Source organism: Peromyscus leucopus, chromosome 6, assembly GCF_004664715.2.
Source record: "Peromyscus leucopus breed LL Stock chromosome 6, UCI_PerLeu_2.1, whole genome shotgun sequence".
Classification (NCBI taxonomy): domain Eukaryota; kingdom Metazoa; phylum Chordata; class Mammalia; order Rodentia; family Cricetidae; genus Peromyscus; species Peromyscus leucopus.
The window spans coordinates 92969040-92984843 of record NC_051068.1 but is presented as its reverse complement, the minus strand read 5'-3'; the positions used below and the strand labels follow the sequence as shown (position 1 = coordinate 92984843).

Below are 15804 nucleotides of genomic sequence, written 5' to 3'. Positions count from 1 at the left end.
TATATAATTAATATTAATAAGGTACATTCTGATTAAAGTAGTTATATTTGATGAAGTATGAGAAATTACAGTTAACCACTTAACTTTCATGGATGACAAAGGAAATAATTACACTGTGGTTGGTAATTAGATATCAATTTTAGATGATAAGAAGAAATAAGGAATCACATTTTTTATATATGTATTGGACAAAGGAAAGGAACTACGGAGAGATGGAAAAACATGGGGGATATGAGTACAAAATATCTTGTTTCAGACACACAATGATGGACTGCAGAAAGTGATTACAAATTTAAAACTATGCTATTGTTGGAGTCTCTTGGCCAGCTGACCTGGTACTGTTCCATCCACAATAGAGAGTGGAAAGCTGTATTCTGCAACACCTTATCTTAGGTCAAGTCCACACAAGCACCAACAACTGATCACACACTTCTGCTTGGCTTACCTATGCTTCACAGGGGTCTTGGACACAGGTCTCCTGGGATCCAGAGCTCCTGGCAAGAACTCAATCTTTGGGTCGTGACCCCTTTGGGGTTACATATTAGACATCCTGCATGTCAGATATTTACAATTCAATTTGTAACACTAGCAAAATCACAGTTATGAAATAGCAACAAAATAACTTTATGGTTGGGGGTCACCACAACACGTTGTGTGTTAAAATCTTGCAGCATTAGGAAGGTTGAGAACCATGGCATCACAGCTGCTCTGTAAAGTGACATCAGCTTACCCCTGGTTTAGAAGGAATGAAGCTGAGAGGGTTACAGGACTTAAGATGCTAACAATAAGCAATGCAAAATGACCCCTTCCTAGAAGTGAAGGACTCCTACCCGTACCTCGCCTGAGTGACTGGTGTTAGATTCGGGCATTGCTATTCTATTCTGGCAGCAGTGGTGTGCCCCTCCCTTCTGATTCTTTTAGGAATGATGGTGGACTGCTCATGACCCAGAGTTAGCTACTGTATTTCCATTTTCCTTAGAAAATGAATGCTTACAAATTATTGAGAAGCGTTTTACCAAAGAGTGTGCTTCAAAGGAAAAAAATAAAATATGCTAGCCTTTGGCCAGATTAAATAAAAGTTATTATGATTGTGTTATAGCAGAAAGTTAAGAAAACATAAAAATAAGGCAAAAAACTGTTTGAAAATCTACACAAATGATGAAATAAATTATTAATGCATCTCTCAAATATTTATATTTCTCTTGTTACCCATCTATTTTAGATAAGGATATATCCAGCATTACCCTGGAATAAGTTAATCAATCAATCTATCATTCTACTATATATTATAAATTATAATGCTATCTACTATATTAATTGCCTCCTTTATGCTAGACACTCAGGACACATAATTTCTGGTCTTCATGAAGGACCTGTGAAAGAGGTAACATCACTTCCTTTGGCCTTTGTGCAAGGGGGAGCCTAAGGGATGCATGTACCTGGTCCAGGCTCACTGAGTAGTAAGGCATTAAATTCTAGACTTGAATTCAAACCTGCCAGGCTCCAAATATCTCTGTAGTATTACTCTTTATACTGCATCTCACTGACTACTGGATAGGGCTATTGAACACTGGCAAGTGAGCAGGAGCTCAGCATTGCAAGTGGGGTTATAGAATTTGATTCAATGCCATATTTTTCTTACTTGTCATTTAAAAAACAGGTATCTGTTCTACTGTTCTAAGGCCCTGGACATTCTCATACTCTACCTTGGAAATTACTCAAACCATACGATAGTGTTTTATTGATAGAGGAAGTTTCCTCATATCTTGGCTGTGTATTCTGATTTGGCAATTCTGGGGTCTGGGGACTTTCTGGGACTAGTGCTTTTTTATTTCCTTGTTTTATGATATAAACAAATAAATAACAAATTACAATTAAACCTTGTGCAATTTGTGTCCAGCCAGACAAATTCAGTCAAATAACAATACGATTTTCATTTCAACCATTACCTAAGTAATAGGCATATAACGTTATCTGTAACTTTCTAACAATATAGTGAGACCATCTGGCAGTTCAAGGGAAATGAATGTTGGGCCCAGCCCTGCAGTTGGAGAAGGCAATATGGACAAGGACCCCAAAACTTTAAGGTGAACATAAAAGGATTGGCTTTCATCCTCCCTACCCCATCCGCTGTTTTCATTTCACCGATGAGGTACAAACATGGTCATTAGAGAAAGAAAACAAAAACAAAACAAAATAAAAAACCCAACAGTTACGATTATAAGACTATCAATGCTCTAAGATCCCACTAACCAGTTCTTCATGACAGATTCTTCATTCTTAAGGGTCTCTATAAACTACTGATTGAACAGGTTGTGCTGTTTCCAATTAACCCGGCACACGCTGTAAGGTATGGTCTATGTTTTCTTTTCTGATTAAAATTTCTCATGAGAATCAAGTGTTCAGACTATTCCCCTCATTCTGTGATGTGAATTTTCATTTTGTAAACTGTCTCTTGATGAGTGGAAGTTAATTTGTAATGACACTTAGCATCAGTGTTTTTCTTGTATGGTTAGTGAAATTTGCATATGGTTCAAGAAATCTTTACTTGCCCTTAAAACCAAGGACATGACAATTTTTTTCCTTTTCTCACTGTCTCTGTCTTTTCTCTATCTCTGTCTTTCTCTGTCTCTGTCTGTGTCTCTGTCTCTCCCTCTTTCTCTCTCTTTCTTTTGATATTTATTTATTTTGTTTTTTTCAAAAACTTACAGGCTGAGAAATGGTTCAGACACCCAGGTTCTTACAGACACCCAGATTCAGTTGCCAGCACCCACACAGAAGCTACATTTCTAGGGAATCTGACTCCTTCTTCTGATATCCATGGGCAGTGCACACATGTGACAGATGTGCACACAGGCAGGTAAAACATTCATACACTAAAATAAAATGAATTAATAAAAAACTTAAAAATGTATTATCCAGAGGGACAGAATACATGTCTTGTCCTCAGCTCAGTTTTGTAGCGGACCTAATTTGCTCTAAAATTCTAAATTTCATTGGACCTTTATTTTTATATATACAATATGTTCAAAAGTGTGTGTGTGTGTGTGTGTGTGTGTGTGTGTGTGTGTGTGTGTGTTGCATTTCATTAAAAGAATGCTTGGTTAGATTGTACTTTCTCTACTGGATTATTGAGGCACTTTTGTTGAATATCAATTCAGTGTGTCTGTGTGGGCCTATTTTTGGTCTTTCTATGTGTCCCACTGATCTATTTGTCGATCCAAGCACCAAAACATGCTTGTTTTTGACTGTACATTTATAAAGCACTCAAAAGACCATGAAGGCATTGAGTCAAAGTCCCCTAACTTTGTCATAATTTGTGAATTATTTTGGCTCTTCTAGCTCTCTCAAAACCAATGTACATTTTGAAATCAACTCGTCAACTTTAAAAACATATGTTAGAATTTTGAGTGGGATCATAATGTTCAGACAGATCAGTTTGAAAAATCTGACATCTTTCTACATTTCATCAGTGATTTAAGGCTTCCTTAGCCTTCCTTCACCCATCCACTGTCATTTTCACTGGGCTGATACTGCATGTATTTTAATTTGGTCTAAAGTAGTAGTTCTTGTTATGTTTGTGTCATTTTAAATTTTATTTCTACTGGTTTTTATTCTAATTATTCATGTAAAAATATAACTGACTTCTGTATATTGTTTTTGTATCATGAAACTTTGCCAAGTCCAGTTATTATATTAATCACATCTCTATCAATCTTGGTATTTTTATGTGACTAGTCTTAACAATGAAAACAACAGTGTTAGCATTTCCTTTAAAACTAGACACGAGTCATTCCCCCCATTGTCCTCTTCAAGTATTTATTTTAACTCTCTACCATGGGATAGAGGAACAAGAATTCATCATCAGCTGTTGATATTAAAAGAAACAAGTTATTCTTCCAATGCTAAGCACCATGCTAGCTGTAGAAAATCTATAGATTGCCAAAGGTTATCATTATGAATGGATGTTGGGTTTTGCCAAATAATTTTTTGGGGGTCTAATGCCTTATATCTAATACATTAAAACTGCTAAGTTTTAGTTTAAAATAATAAAAAGAAAAACAGATTAAGCAAATACTTCATTGAAAAAAATCGTCTAGATGGCAATGGTGTTAAGAGTGTAATACCATTAATTATCAGGAATAAAAATTAAGATAATAATATTGATATTCACACACACACATTAAAAAAGCTCAAATAAAAATGACTTAGACTATCAAATGTTTCATAGAATGCAAGAGTAAGTTTACATACCAACAAGTTGTGAGGATGTAGAATGTTTCAACTACTTTGAAAATATGCTTGAAAGTTTCATGTAAAGCATATAGCTACTTTTTGACCATGAGATTAGGTCCCTACATATTATCCAAGATATATGGAAATACTTTATCACAAAAACAAGTTGTACAAGGATGCATTTCAGATATCAAGAAAAACATCAAACTGCTGTTTTGAATGAATAAGCAAATTAGAGCATATTTATAAATCAGAATGCTATTTACCAATAATAAATACCTCAGTGAGTGAGAGTTGTCATACACAGACCCTCCCACACACATTCCGTATAATTCTGTTTAAAATGGAAAAACCCATGAACAAACTGATATTGGTGCATAGAAACTAGATGGCATTTGTTTCTGGTGGTAGTTAGGAAGAGATGATTGCTAGGGAACACTTACAAACATCCCTAGGTGTGGTTATAGTCTACATTTCAGAGAATCAAGTCTTGGTAAATGTATCTATTCATTTATAACATACTCCATTTAAGATCTATATATTTTATATGCAAATTTTATACCGGGGGAAGAAATAGAAATAAAAGAAAAAAATTATAAATAAAACAAACGTGTTTTAGTGCTAAGGACTGAATAAAATGGTTTGTGGTCACTAGACAAGCCCTTTCTGACTGAGCTACTATCACAGTCCAAATGCAATAAAACTTTGAAGCTGACACTTAGGAAACAGTATTGTCTTCTGGTGGCTACCATCACTAGAACTTCTGTTATGGCCATGCTGTTAATTTCATATATATATGAATATGAAATATATATATATATATATATATATATATATATATATATATATATATACACATACATACACCTTCCTCTCTTTGGAAACTTGACAGTCATCACCATATAAAATTACCATACCCTCCTCATGACAGTCTCACACCATGTTACTTTTGATTTTAAAACAACAGAAGAATGTGGGTGGCCATGTGCCTCCATCTTTGCTTTCTACCCTTGAAACAAAGCCTTGGTTCCACGGCAGCATTTCTGATCTCATCCTAATTAGAGCTCCTTAATGAGCACAGATTAGGTTCACTTATTAATATCGCTGATATGTATTTCATCATGCCTTAATACCTGCTGAAAGTAATTTGGCACGTTTACTCTTTCCTTATAAATGCCTGCTATTCCTGAAAGACCAACTGGAATTTTAATTACAAATTGGCTTTCTCTTTTTCTTCTAAATAAGAATACCACAGATAATTTGTGTAGTTTAATTCTATAAACATGTAGCATTGCTCTAGGTGCTTGGAAACTCATGGAAAAGGCAGACCTTATACACAGTTTTAAAATGCTTATAATGAGTTGCAGCAATGGCCAAGGAGACACAGGACTAGAGGATATGTTAAGCTTGCTAATTGCGTGAGCAAAGGTCTCTAGAAAGAGAGAGGAAGTGATTTGATTTTCCCAATGAGAAAGGAAACCCTTAAATGGTGTTATGAAGGAAATGAAACTCAAGGTATATATTAAAATAAATAAGTGATCACTATATTCATCTAGCAACTGAATCACTGTGGTGGTTTGAATAAAAATAGTCCTCATAGGCTCATAGGCTATTAGGGAGTGTGGCCTTGTTACATGAAGTGTGTCACTGAGGGTGGCTATGGGGTTTCAAATGCTTAAGCCAGGCCCAGTGTCTCTCTCTTCCTGCTGCCTGATGATACAGATGTAGAACTCTCAGCTACTTCTCCAGCATCACATCTGCCTGAGTGTTGTCATGCTTCTCACTATGATGATAATGGACTAAACTTCTGAACATGTATGCCAGGCCCAATTAAATGTTTTCCTTTATAAGAGTTGCTGTGGTCATGGGGTCTCTTCACAGGAATAGAAACCCTAACTAGGATAACCACTCTGCCACTGCCCTACATGAAGGACACTGTTATTGACATTGGTAAATAGATCCGGGCCCTCAAGAAGCTTATCACAACTTTTTTTTTTTTTTTTTTTTTTTTTTTTTTTTACATTTACCAAGCCAAGAATGCATAGCACTTGCTTACTAGCCTATTTAGTTTCTTTTGGCTTGTTTCCATCTCATTTTACTAATGTTGACTCACAAAATGAGACTTTTGATTCGTCTTCATTCTTTTTTCATGGCTGTGATTGAAATTCCCTGACAACAGACACTTAAAAGGAGCAAAGGTAGATTTTGGCTGATGGCTTCAGAAGGGTACACTCTGTCATGGTATGGATGTCATGGTGAAAGAAGCAGGAAACTGGTTGCTCAAACTGTATTCATACTCAGTGGCTTAGTCACTGTTCTATTGCTGTGAAGAGACACAAGGACCAAGGCAGCTTTTATAAAAGAAAACATTTAACTGGGGACTTGCTTCCATTTCAGATGTTTACTCCATAATCCTGGCATGGAGCATGGCCCACACATGGGGCTGAAGCAGTAGTTGAGAGCTACATAGTGATCCGGAGGCCCTGATGGAGAGACTGAGACTGGGCCTGGCATGGGCTTTTGAAACCTTAAAGCCCAGCCCCAATGACACACTTTCTCTAATAAGACCACACCTACTTCAATACAGACACACCTCCTAATCCCTCTAAACCTTTCAAACAGTTCTGACCCAGCATTCTGATATATAAACCTATGGGAGCCATCCTCATTCAAACCACCACATTTAGGAAACAGAGAGGACATGTAACTAGGATGTAAAGCTTCCAGGCCTGCCCCTAAGGACTCACTTCCCCCAGTGAGTCTCCATATCCTACATGTTCCATCATCTTCCCTAATAATGCAACCAGCTGAGGACCAAGAGTCCAAACACATGAGCTTATGGAGGGCATTTCACATTCAAACAACAAATTTAAAGGTTATTTTCTTCCCTATTCTTTATTTATAATGTAATAGACATATCGATAGTCTGATGAGCCAGGTGGTTATCAGTTCTATATTCTGGCCCTACATTGCATTACAACATTTACCCAATTGCTGAATCAACAATCATTAAGCCTGTACTAAGATATGAAGATAAATAAGTCAGGGTGCTGTCTAGCACAGTTAATGGATGTCAAACTGCAGTTCTGTGATACCTACTGGGACTCAGGTTCTAGGGGGAAAAAGTAGAAACTGGTTCTGGTATAGAAGTCAGAACATAAAGTGAGGAGATGGTAGTATTTAAGAAGTTTTCCTTGTCGGATTGGAAAGGTGTTCCAGAGGCAGGCAACAGCATGCGAGATGCATGGATCTCCAACTATGCTGAAGGATTGGCCTGTAACTTTCCCTTCTCTGGCATGTTAGGGCTTGCTCAGTAGTCCTGTTCCCCCTCTCCAACAATAAACAGTAAGGACATTCAGTCCTGTGGTTTTCTGATCACAAACTCTGTTTCTAAATTATTAGACTGCCCAATGGCTTTCATGGTTCCCAAAGAAATAATCCCATGATTTTTCTTATTTCCCATGCCTCCAAATGCTGAATACTAACACTAAATTTATCAATTCCTTGAAAAAATAGCAAACCTCACTTAGCCAAATCCTTTTCCTAGCTAAAGTCTTGTGGTTTCACATTTTCTATCATCAAACTCTGCATTACAATTGTTTTATTTTCTTTTTGGTGTGTACTCTACTCTAGCATTGTTTATGAAAGAGAAAGTTTAAGGAGAATATCACTTGTACTTTTCAAATGAAACTCAGCTAATTCTGATAAGTTTTTCTGAGCAGGATCTATGCTTTTTCTCATTTTCTCTATGGCATGAAAACACTGAAAAGAAAGGTGTCATAAATAGCAGGGTGCAATATTTTAATAAGTTGCTTACACACACACACACACACACACACACACACACACACACACACACACATACACACACACACTCCATTGAGCAGAATTAGACAGGAAGTCATCTGAAGTGTGTAACTCCAGAGTGCTTAGATTCACTAGTCAGGACGTTAATCTACAGGGGAAGCCTCCTATTGTATTAGTCATATCACCTTGCACCGGAGAACCCAGGGTCTATTATCAGAGCATCTGCTTGTTTCTCATTTTACCTTTGAGAAATGATTAGGCAATCTTTTTTTAAATAATTGATAATGCTGAAAATCATACTAATGATTTTGCTGAAGGCTGGGCTTACCAAAATAAAGTCCAAATCTATATCTAAACTATTAGAAAATCTATTTCCATTTATGTCATGGACACAGATGTCCTCTTCTTGATCCATCATTCCTTTGAATATGGAAATGGAGAGATGAGGGTGAATACCCTTTAAAAGACAGAATATCATAGCACAGAAGAGTTGCTTTCATTTCAGTTCACATGACACTCACCCAAGTTTATAGATGGTCATAAACTACCACATCAGAAACAATTTCCATGAGATAGATATTTTTACATTGAATTGCATAATGTCATCTATGATTTTTTAGTTAAAAACAACCTTAGGGTATTGCTGATCATTGGTAAAGGCAAGAACACTCTTTGAATACTGAAGACTCAGTCTATGATAATATGATTAGTTACACTAATAATGCTGCTTAGGCACTGTCTTCTAATTACAATATTATAAATATTAATGTCACAGCCTTTCTGTTTGATTGCCACTCACGGAGTCATTCATCATGATATTTTCCTGGAACCCACTTTGTAGATTTTATTTCTTTCCCTCTTTCTCATTACTGAACTTGCAATCACACATATTATTCTTCAAGAATTTTTTATTTTTTGTTATCTATTACGCTAAGGACAGTGATATTTCTCAAGAACACTGGCCAGTTACGTGTTGTATCCCTCAGTCTTGCTGAGCCTCTCACCATCATCCAAGGCGGCACACCCAGGGTTTTTGTTTTCCATTCTTTTTCATGTGACCTGTTTCAAGTTAAAACTCATGTGAATTATTAAATGCTTCCTTAAAGAATCTTTTCATACCGCCTCTCTCTCTTTTTTAAAGTTAATTATTGATGTAGTGACAAGCTGAAAAGACTAAGAATTATAATTTTTTTCTCCCCTCGTTCAGGACTCAAGAAATATCTTCTGACAATGGTTGTCTATTTAGAATAATACAAAGGAAACACAAAGGCAAAATGCTGAAGGTTGTTTTAGAAAAGAGTTGCTCAAATCACTGTATTATACAAAATGTAAATGTAGTGTATATTTCTCAGAAAAATAGCAGTTAGAAAGAAAGTTAGGCTGCAACCTTTGGAGCCCAGGTTTAACCACATGGCAGAGGCAGTTACAAAAGATACTGATTAGATTTTAATTTTAAAAAATGGCATCATATTATTCAGGACTCCAGTGATTTGATTGTCTTGAAAATAGAAAGGTAATGTTATAATCTCCAAAGCTTGTTAAAAAAATAAAGAAATTGCCAGCTCCCCCACCAGAACGAATGCTTGTCATCAGTATAGTCAGCAAGAACTCATAGGCACTTCACACTAAAAACTTCAATTTTTTTCTCTTGTATGACCTTGTGTTTATTCAGAAAATAACTCGGAGACCTCTTGTATAGCTGTAATCAATCCTGTTTCAGAATAATTCTATTGTAAAAAATCAACACCAAATAGGCACTGTCTTTGGCATCTTTGGGAAGATGTGGCAAAGCAAATGACCTAAAAGAGAAATGAACCCAAGCAGAGTTCTCCATGGTCAATACAAGAGAGATCAGCACATACCTGTCCTGTGAGCTCAGCAATACGTGGAACTGGTTTCCCTTTCTGATGACTCATAGTGGCTGGACTCTGCCCATCCCAATCTGCTAACTCTTCAATGCTCTTCAGATAAAGCAGGGCTTTGAGGCCAGTGCAGTAGTCTTCAATCACAGTGAAGTCCTGATTTTGAATAGCACTACATACCTAGGGAAGATAAAATGGCAGAGCATCAGACCAAGGGCCCTCTCTTCAGACAGACATAACCTTCAGTCATTTAACAAATGTTCATGTGCCAGATCTATTGTAAGCAAACAGATCGATAGCTGGATTGGAATAGGAGTGGGAGGCAAGTAGGGAGAAACCACGGAGACATAGAATAACCTCTAGAGGTGTTGAATTCTTCATCTAGCTTTGTGTGCTGACATTCTCACAAGTGTGAATACACATTGCAAAGCATAGGAAATTATATATTGCAAACACATACAGGTTACTGCACACCAGATATGTCTCCATACAGATGTTAAACACTGATGCCTATGGTTGAATTTTGGTATAACATAGACACTTCAGTTTTCTTGTTTTCCCTCTCTTTTGAAAATACTGCCATTGAGCTGTTCTCAAGCCTTGAAGTGGAAATAAATGGCCTCGCCAATATTTGTCAACCTTTTGACATTCACACAGATTTCTTCTACAAGCCCATGCTTGAGAAACATATAGTTGAATTACAAAAAGAAAACAAAAATTGAACACAAAAATATTCTCCTTATGTTTTATGTTTGCATAGGGTGTAATCCATAGGTATCCTTGACTGTATGTGGGCTGGGCACACTGACTAGTATAGGAGGAGTACAGTCAGTTAGCCTGGTAAAACTGCAGCTGTCCTGTTCTAGGTAGCATGGATAGGCATGATTGCTAGCTACTTTCCACTGAGCCAACTTGGAATCTGCTGCTGCACCTGGTGATTGGTGTCACATGACTATCGAATGCTGAGGGCCAATAAGAAAGAGACAACACAGCTAAGAGAGTCTCTAGCTGTCAATGGGAAATTGAGGGGGGAGGGTATATAGGTTTGCCCCATATCCACATTAAATGAGTCCATTGCTTCCTTCTCACCTGACTCCCAGTGTCTGTGTCATTGACACCACCCCTTCTCACTTCTTTCCCAAAGGGGTGTCCAGATAGAGTGACCTGCAACAGACTAGGACTTTTATTTTTTATGATGTTTTGATTGCTTCAGAAGTCTTTTCCAGTTTGTATCCAGCTAGCAACCAATCATTCTTCAATCTCTTAATTGTTACCTTTTCAGGGAGCTTCCAGGATCCCAGAGAAGGGTAGACATTCCTTTAAATATAGTTATCTTGATTTATAATTAATGGATGATTATATGCTTGGTGGCAGAGTCCTTAGCATCTTGGAGGCTAAACACAGGAAAATTGTTTTGTTTTTATTTTATGTGCATTGGTGTTTTAACTTCATGTATCTCTGTGGGAGGGTGTCAGAGTTTGGAGTTATAGACAGTTGTGAGCTGCCATGTGGGTGTTGGGAACTGAACCTGGGCCCTTTAGAAGAATGGCCAGTGCTCTTAACAGCTGAGCCTTCTCTCCAGGACCAACAAAGTATATTTATTTGGGTCACTATATTATTTCCAGCAACCACCACATAATTTACCACTTATTCTGTACTCAATGAATAGAATGAGTGATTATTAAGAAAAGTTTTGGGTGAACACATGCAACAAAATAAAATTCTTACAGTTAAAGAAGAAATGGAAGTCAACAGTCTCCCTAACCTGTATCAAATACACCCTGTAAATCATTCAAATAAAACTAAGAAAAGTCCAATTCACTTTTATTTTATTTTTTAAGATGTTGAATTCCTACTACAGTTGACTAATATGTGTAGACCATTGGTTCTCGTGCACCCTAGTAGAGACCCACATCTGCAGATACTCAAGTTGTGCATATAAAATAGGAATAATTTTCTCTTTCTGAAGTATACTTTAAATCAATTCTAGATGATTTTCTATACCCAAGACAGTGTAAATACTATATGAACTGTTCTCAGTCTTTTTCATTTGGAGGAAAACTGTCTATCCATGCCCAGGACAATTGTGAAGCATCCCCCCAGGTGAGAAGTGTTTATCTAGTTATTCTTTATCAATAAAAAATCATGAGTCAGATATTGGAATAAGAACCTGAATGATCAGAGAAATGAAGAAGCCACCAGTGACCTTCTATCTCTTCCATTCCTCTATCTAAAACGACTGAGATCCTCTTTCAGCCCTGTCTTATTACTTCCTGTCTCCTATCAGTCCTCAGTACTCCAAAAACTCTTTTGGTCAACTAGTGGTTAGCTCTGCCCTCTGACTCAAAGCAAACTTTATTGTCAGAACATCTTACAACACAATTGCAACTATTTCCATATATTTTCCATCTCTGATCAGTTTAAATAGTTCTTGGAGAATCTATGACATGAAGGGTGAGCTGTGGCTATCAAGGTGCCTGCAATGGTAGCTGATAGAAAGGAATTAGTTCAAATACGAATTAAAATTCACCCAAATGGGTAAATGAATAAGAATCTATTTCAAAATCTTCTAAAGCCTTCTAGGCTACTGACTAAATAAACTTTACAATAATGAATATGCCTGGCAGTACTCCTTGCTAACTAGAAATATTATTAAGTTGGTATAGAGAAAGTATTAAAATATAAGATGATTCAGAATGGGGAAGAAGTGAAAGAGTAGGAGAGGGAGGTTTACAGGAGGAGAGAAAAGGAGAAGAGAGGAGAGGCGAGGAAAGGGGAGGGCAAAGGTAGGGCAGAGCAGGGCACGACAGGACAGGAGAGAGAATCCAACTAGCGAAGAGTCAGAGTGTCCATGATGCCTGTGTAAAAGGCAGCCAAGCATGGACTCTTCTGGATACTCCAAAGCTTAAAAGCAAGGCTAAGGAAGTAGGTCACGAAAGACACTCAGCAGAAAAGACGTGAGGGCTTAAGTCAAGTGTTGCAGAAAGTTCTCGGGAAACTCAAAGCTGAGAAGTGATCCCTAGATTTAGCAACTCAAACAAGACTAGAGGTGCTCACATTCATAGGGAAGAAGCTACTTTTTTTCTTGGGGCTAAGGAATGGATGAGAAATGAGAACTTAAGTTATAGGGACATTCTGTACTTACAGGGCATTTAGCTTCTGTTAGGGAAAAAAGGGAATATTGTTTTCATTGCTCTGCATTTTATTATTTTTAAGCTATTTTATGAACTTGGTTAAGATGGCCTGAATGACAGTGAGATAAGACAAAAACCAACATAATATTTAACATGAAAGGACTTAAAATGGACCTGGCTCTCCGGTCAACAGCTTTTAATTAGTAATATCATATAGTTCTCAAAATAACACTAGCAAGAAGACTTATGTTTTAACCATGTTTGTGTAGATTAGGAAATGGGATCTTAAGAAGGTCAAATTAGAGGATGTGGCATGGAAGTTCACTCATCATCACACAGGATGGTTGACTACTTAGGACTGACTCACGATCACACAAGACTCACGACTGCACAGGACTCGTGTAGTCAAACGTGAGGTACACATAAGCAGAGACAGAGGAAATGTCATTTTAAAGTAATAAGAGTAAGCATCCCTAAATTGATTCAGACAAACATGTTTAGAAAAGTTTGATCTTCAAACCCAATATGGCTACCTTAAAAACAAAATCCATGGTGCTGGGTTAGAAATAATCAATAATTTCATTTGTCTTCTAGATTGATTAGCAAGAGTGAAAATAATGACAAAGCAAATCCTCAAAAAGCAGAAATAAAAGGTCCTAATTCCCAATATTTAAATGTGGTTTGTTCCCGTAAGGTAGGGGAAAATATTAAATTCTAATTTTCAGGCATAGCATTAATAAACTTTCTTAACATTAATGATGTTTCTGTTCTCAGAACAATTTTGAGAGCCTCAGAATTTCCTCCATAGTTTTTCTTGTGATTGTTTTTTCTTTTAGCTGTAAAAAGCAACTAATACTTTCTTTAATCTTCTTTGATCAAGCTAAGATTATATTTTTATAGTATATGTTTTTACTATATAGTCTTAACACATGCACATAAGAAATTTGATTTTCTGAAAATTACATCATGTCATATACTCTGTGGGTTGTTTATAATTTTGTGCTAAAAGAAATCTAGAACTATTTTCAAAGGAATGAACAGGAAAACATAACCTTAGTCATTCCAGATTTTTTCCAGAGGGAAAAATATAAAAGCTATTAATTCTCTTAATCCAGAAGCATAACTTTTGTATAGAATAAACTCAGCCAAGATGTGAATAATCAGAGCACAGAATCAGTGTCTTTGAAGTGTTAAAGAACATGGTGAGCCATGTGCTTTATATTCTACAATGTTAATGTTCTGCACAAGTGGGAGCTACACCAAGTATGAGAACTGAAATTTGGAGAGGGAAAAGAAATTATACTCTAGCAAGTGTATAGAGTGGTTGGTGGTAGAGGCAGCAATGGATTCTGTAGGTAGATGTATATGCTGGGAGGGACCACCTGCACATACACACATGTATAGCAATGTTCACACTATGCATCTTCATTTCTTAATTGATCTATTTCATTTTTATTGTACAATAGGATTGGATGTACTTTTTTTCCTGAGGGATTTTCTGATACTAGGAATTTTGCACATTGATATTTTCTTTAAAATTTTTAGGTCTGGTCTATAGCTCAGTGGTGGCATTTGCTTGGCATGACCAAAATTTTGGTGTATTTAAAAAAAAAAAAAACTGAATACACATGAGCCCATCTGGAGATCTCATTAAAATAAACATCGTGTAGATTCTTAGTGGGATACTGGAATTAGGGCATTGGTGGCAGGTTTCTAGGATGCTGTTTGACCATACTTGGACTAGTTTGGAGTACCAGTAAAGGTCAATATCATCCACATCTAAAATACTGTCTGCAAAACATATCTCTTTTCAACAATCATATTTTTCTATTTTCTCTATTAATTATATTAACATCTTCACAGCCCTTAAAAGAAATGTTATTTATAAGTAACTATGACTAGAGAGACAAGAATAATTTTCTGATTATATAATACTTTGAGAAAATAAATTTTAGGATTTATTACTAGGAACTGGGCTTCCACTGTAGAATGTGACCTCAGAAGCTGGAAGTGCTCAGCAAGGTGCCAACTTTACACTCCAGGGAGGGCAAATGATTAAAACACCAATGTATAGCTGATGTGCCTAAATGGGTGTATTTTATATGACATTTTTTTAACTGTTTGCTTAGCAGCTTTGATTAATGGCTGTTCACATGTTTGTTTAGTATAATTGGAAGCTTCTTAGTGGCTAAGGCTGGTGCACCTTTCTTCACAGCAGGGTGTTAGGTACCACTATGATGACGATTAGTGCCACCATTATTTTTATAAGTGTGAGTGTCCCTAGAGTGAGCTATTTTAAATAAGGACTGTGAGATCCTCAATGGGCCCAGGCCCGTGTGGCTACCTAAGCAGGCAGGTGGTAGCTGCCTGTGTAATGTGGTTTGAGGTATGTCATAAAGCTTTCTCTGCATCAATAGCTTTCTCTGGGGGGTTGACATGGTGCCCTAGATTTTACACTGAGTGGAGACATGCTTTATCAAAGACCTGTCGGTGAAAAAGCAATTTACAAATACCTGGGAAGTGACAGAGAGTTTAAGGGCCTATTCCTTTCCCACAAATCCTCATTACGTGAAATTAAATTAATAGTAAATTATGCATTGATGGAGATTTATATCTTAAAAAGCTCCTTTCCATGCTCCATTTCTTCCAATAGTCAGAATAAACCTCATCTAAGCAGAGGATGAGGCAATAGTCTGTTCTTAAAAATGGAAAGAGATTAGATTTGAAGTGTCACTTCTTAAAGTGAGATCTACTTTTATGACATA

At 36.7% G+C, this 15804-nt stretch overlaps 1 protein-coding gene across 2 annotated transcripts in view; it reads right to left on the bottom strand.

Moving 5' to 3' along the window:
* Dpyd (dihydropyrimidine dehydrogenase) overlaps positions 1–15804 on the bottom strand; it is an 847112-nt gene that overhangs the window by 106699 nt on the left and 724609 nt on the right. For both annotated transcript variants that reach the window (XM_028880091.2, XM_028880092.2), the window contains one exon: positions 9906–10085. In XM_028880091.2, the coding sequence (XP_028735924.1) occupies positions 9906–10085 (180 nt within the window). The remainder of the gene's footprint in view (positions 1–9905; positions 10086–15804) is intronic.